The sequence below is a fragment of the Lonchura striata genome, chromosome 3 (genome assembly GCF_046129695.1).
Source record: "Lonchura striata isolate bLonStr1 chromosome 3, bLonStr1.mat, whole genome shotgun sequence".
NCBI classification, from domain to species: domain Eukaryota; kingdom Metazoa; phylum Chordata; class Aves; order Passeriformes; family Estrildidae; genus Lonchura; species Lonchura striata.
This window is the reverse complement of record NC_134605.1, coordinates 67261511-67272475: the sequence shown is the minus strand read 5'-3', so window position 1 is coordinate 67272475 and position 10965 is coordinate 67261511. Positions and strand designations below refer to the sequence as shown.

At 50.1% G+C, this 10965-nt stretch overlaps 1 protein-coding gene and 1 long non-coding RNA gene across 3 annotated transcripts; one reads left to right on the top strand and one right to left on the bottom strand.

Moving 5' to 3' along the window:
* Positions 1-2657: 2657 nt before the first annotated feature.
* LOC116183418 (uncharacterized) lies at positions 2658-4510 on the bottom strand. The gene is made up of 2 exons (XR_004148049.2): positions 4453-4510; positions 2658-3532 (listed from the first exon to the last, which is right to left on the bottom strand). It is a non-coding gene; the product is annotated as an uncharacterized LOC116183418 (long non-coding RNA).
* On the top strand, positions 3632-10720 carry MARCKS (myristoylated alanine rich protein kinase C substrate). Of its 2 annotated transcripts, none has more exons than XM_021555483.2 (3): positions 3632-3704; positions 6104-6276; positions 7374-10720. In XM_021555483.2, exons 2-3 carry the CDS (start codon positions 6178-6180, stop codon positions 8133-8135), a joined length of 861 nt encoding a protein of 286 aa, XP_021411158.1. In that variant the 5' UTR covers positions 3632-3704; positions 6104-6177; the 3' UTR covers positions 8136-10720. The 2 variants fall into 2 exon arrangements, with proteins under 2 accessions (XP_021411158.1, XP_021411157.1); XM_021555482.3 differs by lacking the exon at positions 3632-3704 and adding an exon at positions 5735-5864.
* The last annotated feature ends 245 nt before the right edge of the window (positions 10721-10965 follow it).

The window sequence follows — 10965 nt, the reverse complement described above, 5'->3', positions numbered from 1 at the left end:
ATAGTTTTCTGCTGGTTTAACTCTCCAAAATGGCTTATCGGGAGGTCAGAGGAAAGCCAGGGCACACACAGTGGAGGGAGTGGAACTGTAGGGCCAGAGCACAGGAACCAAGGGAGTAAAGGACTACTGCTGCATTGCCTTACCCTGCATAAAGCTGTGAGGGAACTACAGTGGAGCAGGATTTGTCTTTAGAACTGAAGGTTGTAGAGTGTTTACAACTCTCCACTATCTCTATTTTTTTTTTTTGTCCACACCCTGCTTAATGCAATGGAGTCCTGATGCACTTTCTTTGTTGCTGAAATGGTGTTCTTTAAAGAAGAATCAGCATATAGCATGGACCAGTCTTTTTGTGGTATTCACACACATTTCCTGTTGTTAGTTATTGTACCTTGCTGTGATTGCCCTTAAGGGAGGGGCTTTAGATTTACATAAAGCATTTTTGCTTTTGTATCATCTAAGAAATTTTTGATTGGGTTGGGCTGGGTTGGGTTTGTTGTTGGTTTTCTTATTCTCGATTTTACTTTGGGGATTTTTTTTCTTCTCAGAAGTAACCAGCCTAATTACTTGATGCCAGTTATCCAGTTGGTTGACAGATTTTTTTTTTTTATTAGCTATGATAGAGACCAGCTGTATGATACATTAAAATATATAAGCTCTGTTAAGTTTTCAATTTCCCAGCACACTGGACATTCAAACAGTCTGGATCCTATTTAACAAACATTGTTGAATGTATTCAGTTAATAAAAGCTTGGCAAATATTAGTAAAGGACTTGTAATGGTTGTGAGTGACATATAGGTTAAAAGCTTTTTATAGCATTGCACCAAACTGGAGTAAAGCTTGAAGAAACTGAAGTGATGTGTCAGTAGGAAATCTCAGCACATCATCAAATACTAATTTTTAAGAAACTGGAAAAGATGCAACAATTCTGCAAATCTGATTTCAGTTTTGAAAATTTTAGCATTATTTACCTCATATTATCCTGTTTCCCCATTACCAGAACTGTCCCAGTTTGACAGTTTCTGTGAAAGCAAGATGTTTTCTATCCTATGCTTGTCTTACACTGTTTCTATATAAGGACCAGGACAAGAGAAGAAAGGACTTGTGGTAGATGAACATATAGGAAATATTATCTTTCAGAGTAAAATTTGATTATCATTTTTTAGTTTGCTTGCTGCTATGTCTGCACATTGGAAAAGTCTCTGTGCACCCCAGGACCCAAGGAGGTTTCCCAGCACCTCCTCAGAGCTCAGGTCACCCAGGGAAGAGTCACAGTGTGAACACTAGAAAGCACACACTGTTTCAGGAATTCTGTAAACATTGGATTCTAGCTCGCAAAACCACTTGTAGATTCACTTTCTTTAAAGGCTTGTCTGGACGAGGATAAAGGTGAGTTAAAAAAAAAAAAAAAGGTGTCAGTGAAAACTTTTAATTAGCATGTTTTCAGATTCTCAGTGTTGACAGGGTGTGTTGCGTTTTAGTGCATTTGCCAGCAAACAAGTTAAAATACATTTGTGTCCCAACTAAACGTGGCAAGTTAGGGCATGTTTTGAAAAGTTTCAAATTTTAACAGAGTTAAAACATGCTCATGATTGTGCTTTTACCTTAACAGAGTGTTAGTGTCACTGATGGGTTTTTCTGGGACTCCAGTGAGAAGCTGCCATACCAGCGGGGAGCTGTTACTGAGAATCTTTCTCCTTTTCCTGTCAACTGTCAAATGAAAATACCATTTCGTTCACCTGTATGTCAGGAATGGATAAAATTGATGTTTTAGACAATATTGGGAAAAGAAAAAAAAGCTGGGTACTAGTGTGTTGGGAGGTTTGGCAGTAGCTGCAGGAGTCAGAAGCCATGCTTTCACAGGGTGGTAAATTGCAGCTTCAGAGTACCTGGTGTAAGGTCACGATTTCCATAGCCACATAACCCAGAGTGTAGCACCACATTCAGCTGTTGTTCTAGATGTGGCCAAATACTTTTCAGGAGCAACTTTGCCTCAGTTGCTCTTGGGCCAAAACCTATCAGCTTTTTTCCTAGCCTCTCCACAGAATGTTTGTGCAAAGTTGACATAAGCACTACACACCATGCTTATACCTGGCTAGGTTGACAGGAGGGTTTGTGTTTATGCCAGAAGTTGTGTCTGCAAGGCACAGATTTATTATTAATGATCATGAAGTCAGAGCCAAGAGTCAGTAACACAGTCAGCTGCAAGGCTGATTTGCTGGGCAGCCCTGTACAAAGCATTTTATCATTCCATGCCTCAGTCTTCCACCTTCCCAAAAGTTGAGGATGAAAATACCTCAGGAAAAATGTGCTGATAGAAGTCACCTTTTGGAAGTACTGCAAAAAGACAACTTCATCTAGAGGGTGCAACTCACTATCAGGAATTACAGTGATAGAGTCCTTAAACCTTTGGAGGAGCAAGGGGTGGCAAATCCTGCTACCCCCACCTCCTCATCCCCCAAGAACAGCTCTCCAGTCTTGCCTCTTCTTCATTTTGGGGTTCCACAGAGCTGTCTTTCAGCCATGGTTGTCAAGTTCTTAGAAATATCACTACACATGATACAGGGGGGAATATATTTGTTTGTTTGTTTGTTTGCTTTTTTGTTGTTTTTTTTTTTTTTTTCTGACACAGCTATTGTGGTAAAAGCCTTAACACAAATTCCAACTAAGAATATTCTATTCTGTGCAAATATGCTTGACAACGATACCACTTTTTTCAGACACTAAATCTCCAACACCTTATACACAAGTAACTACACTGGTATATCCTTGCTCCTGCCACAGAAATTCTGTGACAACTTTGTATGTGGAAGGCACAGCAGAAAAGTGGTATTCTCATCTTAGTAACTGATTAGTCTTGTTACAAAACACTAATAATGTCTGTCTTTTTTTCTCTCTCTTTTCCGTCTCCCTGCCTCTTGGAAGGAGATTAAAAGACCAGGAACTTGAATAAAGTACAAGTTTAAGAAGAGGAATCTTCCCTCCAGCATATCTCTTTGCTTGGTGCATAAAGGTGTGATGCGACAAGGAGCAGCCTGGTAACTGATGGGTTCAAGAGGTCATTCGAGGGGTTAAATCTTGTATTTGCACCCTATGGTCAAGGGTTTGGGTTAGAGATAGTTGTCCGGGTTTCAATTGCACTGAGACCATACACCACACATATCCCAGATTTCCTGCTTGTCCAGAGACTCTACAGAAGAACTTGTGGAACTAAGTACCAAGAGTAAGATCAGTCAAGGCTTAGTCTTTTTTTACTTTCTCTTTTTCTTTTCAAGTGGTAAAACAATGAAACGGTTGAAAAACATAACAAAAGCATAATGAAAAGCACATCATCTAAACCTCCAAGTCACTATGTGAAATTTTCCAGTGATGCTACTCTGAAATTCAGACGGTTGAAAGTAGCAATGCATATGCCCGTGCCGGTGAAATTGCATATACCCGCTCAGGAGGGACTGGTGCCTTTTGATACTGATTGCAGAGTCCTGTCATGGTCGTCCAGCAGGTCTTCTTAGGTGATCTGTTACATAAACCAGTCTAAAAAGATAAAAACCCAAACCACCACCAACAAAATCACGATTTCCTTAGTATCCAGATTAAAAGGAGCAGACAAAACACAACGCGTGCAGTTGAGAAGCGGGGGAGGATTCCGAAGAAGGAAGCTGTCCGGCTGGCCGTGCCCCCGGTTGCGGTGCCATCACGCCATAAGGTGAGCCCTCCGCAGCTCGCTCCATCCCTTCTGCCGCCGGTGCCCGCTGCCGCACACCACTCCACCAGCACGCCCGGGAGACGCGGCAGCCGGCGGATCCCGGGAGAGCGGCTCCCGCCACCGCGGCCCCCGGAGCTGCCGCCGCGGCGCCCCTGGCCACGACCCCGGCCCCACCCGGCCCCGCCGAGCCCAGCCCGGCCCAGCCCCGCAGGAGCGGGACTGGCGGCCGCAGGTGACGCCGGGGCGGGCAGAGCCGCTCCCGCCCCGCTCCGCTCCCGATCCCACCATGGAGGCCCCGCCGCCCCCCGCCGTCGCCAGGGAAACCGCCCGGCGGCGCGGCCCCGCCGCGGGAGCCTCGGGGCGCGGCGGCGGCGGCACCGCCGGCACCCCCGCCCTGCCGTGGGCGGTCACCCCGGCAGGGCCGGCGGCCGCCCCCCGCGCCGACCCCGGGGGCTGCGGGTGTTGCCCGTGCGGGGCGCACGGGTGGGCGTGGGGGAGCTGCCCCCGGGGGAGCGGGACGCTGCTGCGCCGTGCTCGGCGGGGCGGGCGGCGGCGGCCGAGACAAAGGGAGCGGCGGCAGCGGCTGCGGAGAGGCTGTGCGTGAAATGCGGCGGGAAGGAGGGAGAGGTTCTATCCCCCCTTGTACAAAACACCAGCCAAATGCCCCTTTATGCCCCCCCCCCCCCCCCCCCCCCCGGAGAAACGAAGTCACCCCCTCGAGCGGCTGAAAGCCACCGGCTGCCCTCACCGGGGTTACCGAGAGGCGGCTCTCGGCGTCCGCACGAAGCCCACCGATCCCGCCAGCCCTGGCAATCCACGGGGAGAGGGAGGTGGGCGGCTGATCTGAGCCTCCCCGCTCCGCAGCCCCTCATTATCGGAATCATTTTAACATCCTTGTTTATAAACAAGAGGCGTTCGGAGGAGATTACCCGACTATGGGAAACGATCGTTCTGACGCTCGTTTCTGCTCCTTAAAAGGGGATGGGGGTGCCGGGGAGGGGGGAGGGGGTCTAGGCCGGCCTTCCCCGCATCGCAGCACGGAGGGAGGGAGCCGGCCGGCTCCCCGCATACGCCGCCCCCTCCCCCGAGAAAGGAAATCACTCGGGTCCGTGATATTTCGCCCACCCCAGCGCTGATAAGGGCTCCAGATCACCGTTGATTCGCGTGCATTAGTTTCGGGTTACATCTTATTCGAAGGTTTAAATTCAACGTAAATACACACTCGAGGCTGAGGTTTGGAAAAGCGTGAATGCTTCCCTGATAATGTCGCTTCGCCCACAACTTGAGTGCATGGAAATGCAATCGTGAAGTGGGTCACCGCCTCAGAAAATACTTTAAAATCACAAATCAGGAATAATCAGACAGCAGAATTTAATTAGAGCCGTAGGCTAATCACAAAATATTTTATTCCAAGCCAATATCGCTGTGGGGGAGGGGTCCGTTTCTGCTCCGGCAGCGGCTCCTGCTGCCGCTGCTTTAGCGTTTGCAACATCTGGCCTACAGACCTACTAATTTCGACTCGTGATCTCGTTCGGCGAAACCCGATCTACGTGGTTCAAATACCTTCCAAATTGGGGGCGATTTAACAATCGCGACCAATTAAACCCAGGGAAGAAAAGAAAAGGGAAAAAAAAAAAAAAAAAAAAAGCAATCAGTAAATCCCCTCCTTCCCTCTCTCTCCCCCGCCCGGGGCTCGCACACACTATCTGTTGCTCTCTCACGGCGGCAGCGGGCGGGGGCGTGCGGCGGGGCCGGGACGCTCTCACTCACACTCGCACTCGCACTCACCCGCACGCCCCTCGCACCATTGTCCCTGCCCGCCCGCCCCGCTCGCTCTCTCTCGCTCTCGCTCGCTCGCTCGCTCGGGTGTTTTGTTGGCGGCCCGGCGCGGGGCCCGGCGCGCCCGCCCGCGCCGCGGCGGAGCGGAGCGGCACATTCATTATCGGCCGGGGGCCGATTTCAAACCGCTGCCATCGCGGCTCCATTGTTCGCCGGGCGGGCGGGCCCCGCCCCCCTTTGTGCGCGGCGGCCGCGATTGGCCGGCGCCGGGCGGAGCGCTGCCGTCACCGCTCGGGAAGCCCATTCATCTGTGCACTTGGGCGTTGGACTCCGCATCTTATTAGCAACCAGGGAGATTTCTCCATTTTCTCCTTGTCTACAGTACGGCTACAAATCTGGGATTTTTTATTACTTCTTTTTTACTAAACTTGGGCTCTTTTTTTTTTTTTTTTGCTCGACTTTTTCCTCCCTTTTTTTCCCCTCCCTCCTGTGCTGCTGCATTTTGATCTCTTCAACTTTAAATTTTTTAAAAGGAGTGCATTATAATCGGTTCTGTTCTCTCTTCTCTTTTTTTCCCCCTCTGGTGTGTGTGTGTGTTGCTGCTGCTGCTGGTCGCCCAGTATTTATACCAACCCAACGCTCTTTGTTTCCCCTCCTTTTGGATCTGTTGAGTTTCTTTGTTGAATAAGACAGCATGGGTGCCCAGTTCTCCAAGACCGCTGCAAAGGGCGAAGCCTCCGCCGAGAAACCTGGGGAAGCAGTGGCTGCATCTCCATCCAAGGCGAATGGACAGGTAAAAAACGAAAAGAAATTTTTAAAAATATTAAATCTGCTCCTTTTTTTAAGCCAACTTCGACGGACTCTCTTTCGCATCCTGTTTAATTCTTTTTCCTTTGATGCCCCAGTGGCACATTCAATGGAGAATACGGTCGATCCTTTTATCTTTGCAACTCGAGGCAAAGGAATAATTTCTTTATTTTGGTTAAACGGGCTCGGCTTTGAATGATTCGTTCCTTTATCTTTCCTGCGTGGGGGGCGGGGGGGAAGGGGCACGGTTCTTTCTTTCTTTCTTTTTTTTAAATCCCTCGTATATTATGGTGGAGTGTCCCAATGGCTCGTAAACGGAAGGATCTTGCACCGTTTGGGCTTTTCTGCCCGCTTAACCTCCTCCCGAAGACACTCGGTGCTTCGCGCGGAACGTCTCCCGTGGCACAGCCGGACGGGGCCGGAGCCGCCGGGCAGGGGGCTCCGCGGGCAGAGCCCCTCGGGCGGGAGCGCGGGCCGGGGGCTGCACCGCCCGCCCCGTCCGCGGCAGCCCCGCCGGGGGCTCGGCAGCCGCGGGGCACGGCTCTGTCACCCCCCGCGCCCCCTCCCCGCGCGTGAGCCGGGCTGGCCGTGCCGCCGCTGCCCCGCGCAGCAGCGGCGGCGGCGTTGCGGGCAGCCACCCCCCGCCGCCCCCGCAGCTGCCGCCCCGGGCAGCCAGCCGCGCTCCGGGCGCCCGAAAGATGCAAATACGGCGTGAATGGGGAGGGGGGGAGGCGGGGGCGCCTCGCCGCACCGCCCGGGCGCAGAGGGGCCGCGGCGGGCGGGGGGCCGGGGCCGGGCCGGGCGAGCTTTGTTCGCCTTCCCCGCCCCGCGCCGCCGCCGCGGCTTGGACGGGGCGCGCCGAGGGCGGGGGAGCGCGGCGCGGCTGCCGCTGCGTGGAGCCGCGGCGCCCTCTGGCGGCCGCGGCGCGCTCCGCCCGCCGCTGGGGGCGCCCGGCCCGGCGAGAGCGCGGGGCCTCGAACGGCGGCAAGCGGCGAGGCCAGGCCGGCGGGCGGGCAGGGCGAGGCCGGCGGCGCCCCGCGACCGCCCCGGGCGCCGCCGGTAACGCTGGTCCTTGTCTTGCAGGAGAACGGCCACTTGAAGGTGAACGGCGACGCCTCCCCCGCGGCGGCGGAGGCGGGCAAGGAGGAGGTGCAGGCGAACGGCAGCGCGCCCGCCGAGGAGACGGGCAAAGAGGAGGCGGCCTCGTCGGAGCCCGCCTCCGAGAAGGAGGCGGGAGAGGCGGAGAGCACCGAGCCGGCCTCCCCGGCGGAGGGCGAGTCCTCCCCCAAGACTGAGGAGGGCGCGACCCCCTCGTCCAGCAGCGAGACCCCGAAAAAAAAAAAGAAGCGCTTTTCCTTCAAGAAGTCCTTTAAGCTCAGCGGCTTCTCCTTCAAGAAGAACAAGAAGGAGGCCGGCGAGGGGGCCGAGGGCGAGGGCGGCGCCTCCACCGCGGCGGCGGAGGGCGGGAAGGAGGAGGCGGCGGCCCCCGAGGCGGCGGGCAGCGAGGAGGGCAAGGCGGCCGCCGAGGAGGCGAGCGCGGCCGGCAGCGCCGAGGCGGCGAAGGAGGAGGCGGGGGACTCGCAGGAGGCCAAATCGGACGAGGCCGCCCCCGAGAAGGCGGCGGGAGAAGAGGCCCCGGCATCGGCGGCGGCCGAGGAGCAGCAGCCGCCTCAGCAGGCAGCGGAGGGGAAGGCGAAGGCGGCGGAGGAGGCGGCGGGCGCCGGCGCCGCCACGAGCGAGGCGGGCAGCGGCGAGCAGGAGGCGGCCCCCGCGGAGGAGCCGGCGCGGCAGGAGCCCCCCGCCGAGAGCAGTCCGGAGGGACCCGCCGCCGACTCGGCGGAGTAGTAAGCGCCGCCGCCGCCCCTCGCCGACGGACTTTTCTTCCCCCCTGTTTGTTTTTGGAGTGGTGCCAGGTACTGGTCTCGGAGAACTTGTCTACAACCAGGGATTGATTTAAAAGATGTCTCGTTTCTTTTTTTTCTCTCCCCCCGCAGCTCCCATCTCAAATCGTTATGTGTTGCCGCCATTCCAACGGGCGGAGGGGGGCTCCCCTCCGCCTTCCTCTCCCATCCTTTATATTTTGGTTTTTTTCGGTTTTTTTTTTCATCAGTATTAATGTTTTGTTTTGGTTGGTTCGGTTTTTTTTTTTTCCCGTTGGTTTTTTGCTTTTTTTTAAAAATTTTGTTAGTTTATTTTTTAATTTCATACTTTGCAACTCTCTTCATATTATAAAACTTTCGCCGATCGGTCTATGGACATGCCCATATATGAAGGAGATGGGTGGGTCAATAAGGGATATCAAATGAAGTGACAGGGGCCGCAGTGGGGAACCCGGGGCGCGCAGCCCTTGCCGGGAGCGCGCCCCGCCAGAAATGATGTAAGGGGTTAGTCTTTTTTTTAAAAGAAAGTTATTACGATGTATTTTGTGAGGCAGATGTTCTATAAGGTTTACAACACTACAAGTCTTGATTAAGAAGGAAAGGAAAAAGGAAAAAAAAAAATCAATACCCAGATAAAGAGATCATAGTCTTAGAAATTCATTTAAACCATAGGAACTTTTCACTTATCTCATGTTAGCTGTATCAGTCAGTGATTAAGTAGAAATACAAGTTGTATAGGCTTTATTGTTTATTGCTGGTTTATGACCTTAATAAAGTGTAATTATGTATTACCAGCAGGGTGTTTTTAACTGTGACTATTGTATAAAAAAAAAACAAATCTTGATATCCAGAAGCACATGAAGTTTGCAACTCTTTCCACCCTGCCCATTTTTGTAAAACTGCAGTCATCTTGGACCTTTTAAACACAAATTTTAAACTCAACCAAGCTGTGATAAGTGGAATGGTTACTGTTTATACTGTGGTATGTTTTTGATTACAGCAGACAATGCTTTCTTTTCCAGTTGTCTTTGAAAATAAAGGAAAACTCTTCAGATGCAATGTTTTTTTTTTTTTTTTTGTGTAGCATCTTGTCTATCATGTTTTTGTAAATACTGGAGAAGCTTTGACCAATTTGACTTAGAGATGGAATGTAACTTTGCTTACAAAAATTGCTATTAAACTCCTGCTTAAGGTGTTCTAATTTTCTGTGAGCACACTAAAAGCGAAAAATAAATGTGAATAAAATGTATAATTTGGTTGTCTTTCTTTTATGGATACTCTGGTAGCTTAAAGGGACTAGCTAGTATTGCCTAGATTGTACAGAGACAGTCATGTGTGCTGTTAGCACTAGCTTTGAAAAGTACCTTCCTGGATCTTGGACTCTGTAAAACTGTGCATTTTACAGAGAAAGTGTGCAGTACCAGGTAATTTGTAGGTTTTTCTGGCTTTACAAAGAAGACTGGAAGGCAGTCTGAGCATGTACAGTGTATAATTCTCCTGTCCAGGCTCCATCTTGCTTTTAAGACCAGAGGTATCCAGCGTATGAGGATCTTGCCTCTTGAGGAAAATAAGATTTAATTTGAATTGCTTAGGGTGGGGCACTGAAATTTTTATGCTGAGTTGCTTAAAAATTAAGCTCTTGAACAGATGTCCCACTCAGTTCTTGGTATGCTGGTCCTGCTTTGGTACCTTGATGATTGTCTTGAAAACTCTAGCCTGGAAGGAGAAGGGGGAAACTAACACTGCCATTCTACTTAAAGTAATTAAAAGCAATATTTTCTTTTTGTCCTCAAGTGCTACTCCCAAGTACAGGTGAGTTTCAAAACAGATTTCAAAATTTGTCAATAAAAGAAAGAAAAATTACTTGGTGCTTGCCTTTAATTGTTAGGTTTTTTGGCTAATTTCCAGCATATTGCTCAGGGCAATTACGCCTTAATAAAACAGTGAGTTCATGTAAGAAAAGCAGCAGTGGTGTTTGGAGGGTGGAAATTGATTCAAGCAAGTGTTGCTTCTAAGTTTATAGGAGAAAGTTTAGTGTTACACTTATTTGCTTCCACCATTTTCAGCAGAAACTCATTGGAAGCAATTATGATTCATTTTATGAGAAAATGGCACGTTAGCACCTTGTTCCCTAAAGAACAAAGCCTAAACTGAATGAAGTATAGTAGATTTCCTGCTGAATGCATACTTCTTTTTATTTTGCTTGGGGTTTTTTTTTTGGTTGTTTTTTTTTATTATTATTTTTTAATTCAGCTGTCTACCATTTTAACTTTGGCTTGTATGTACTCTAGTTGCCCTGGTATTTCTCTATAACTTTAGAAATGTATTGAAACTATGCTATAATTGCTGAGGGACAAAAATAAATGGATGTAAAACAAGATCCTCCACACCAGTGTCATTCTTGGAGTACATGTGTTTGAAGTCTAGTGCATAACTGCTTTGCTAAGGGGTTTTTATAACATGGCTGTAAAAACCTGTTCTGAGACGCATAATGTCTTGGCCATAGAGTCAATGTCTCTCTTTTTAATAAATATATATATTTGAATCCAAGGATTCTTAAAGAGCAGTCTGAATTTCTTCTTTTTTTTCTTTTTTCTTATTTTTTTTGTCAAACTGTATATGTACATATGAAGACAATAATTGCTAGTAAAGTTATTTTTCAGATTTTTCTTAACCTGTCAAGCTCTCATGATTTTTCCTCACTAAGCTGGTGGTTTATGAAGCACTTCCTCTTCCTGAGAGTGCAGAATTGCTCTTGCCCCTGGCAGATGGACATTTGGGGCTTTGTCATTCTG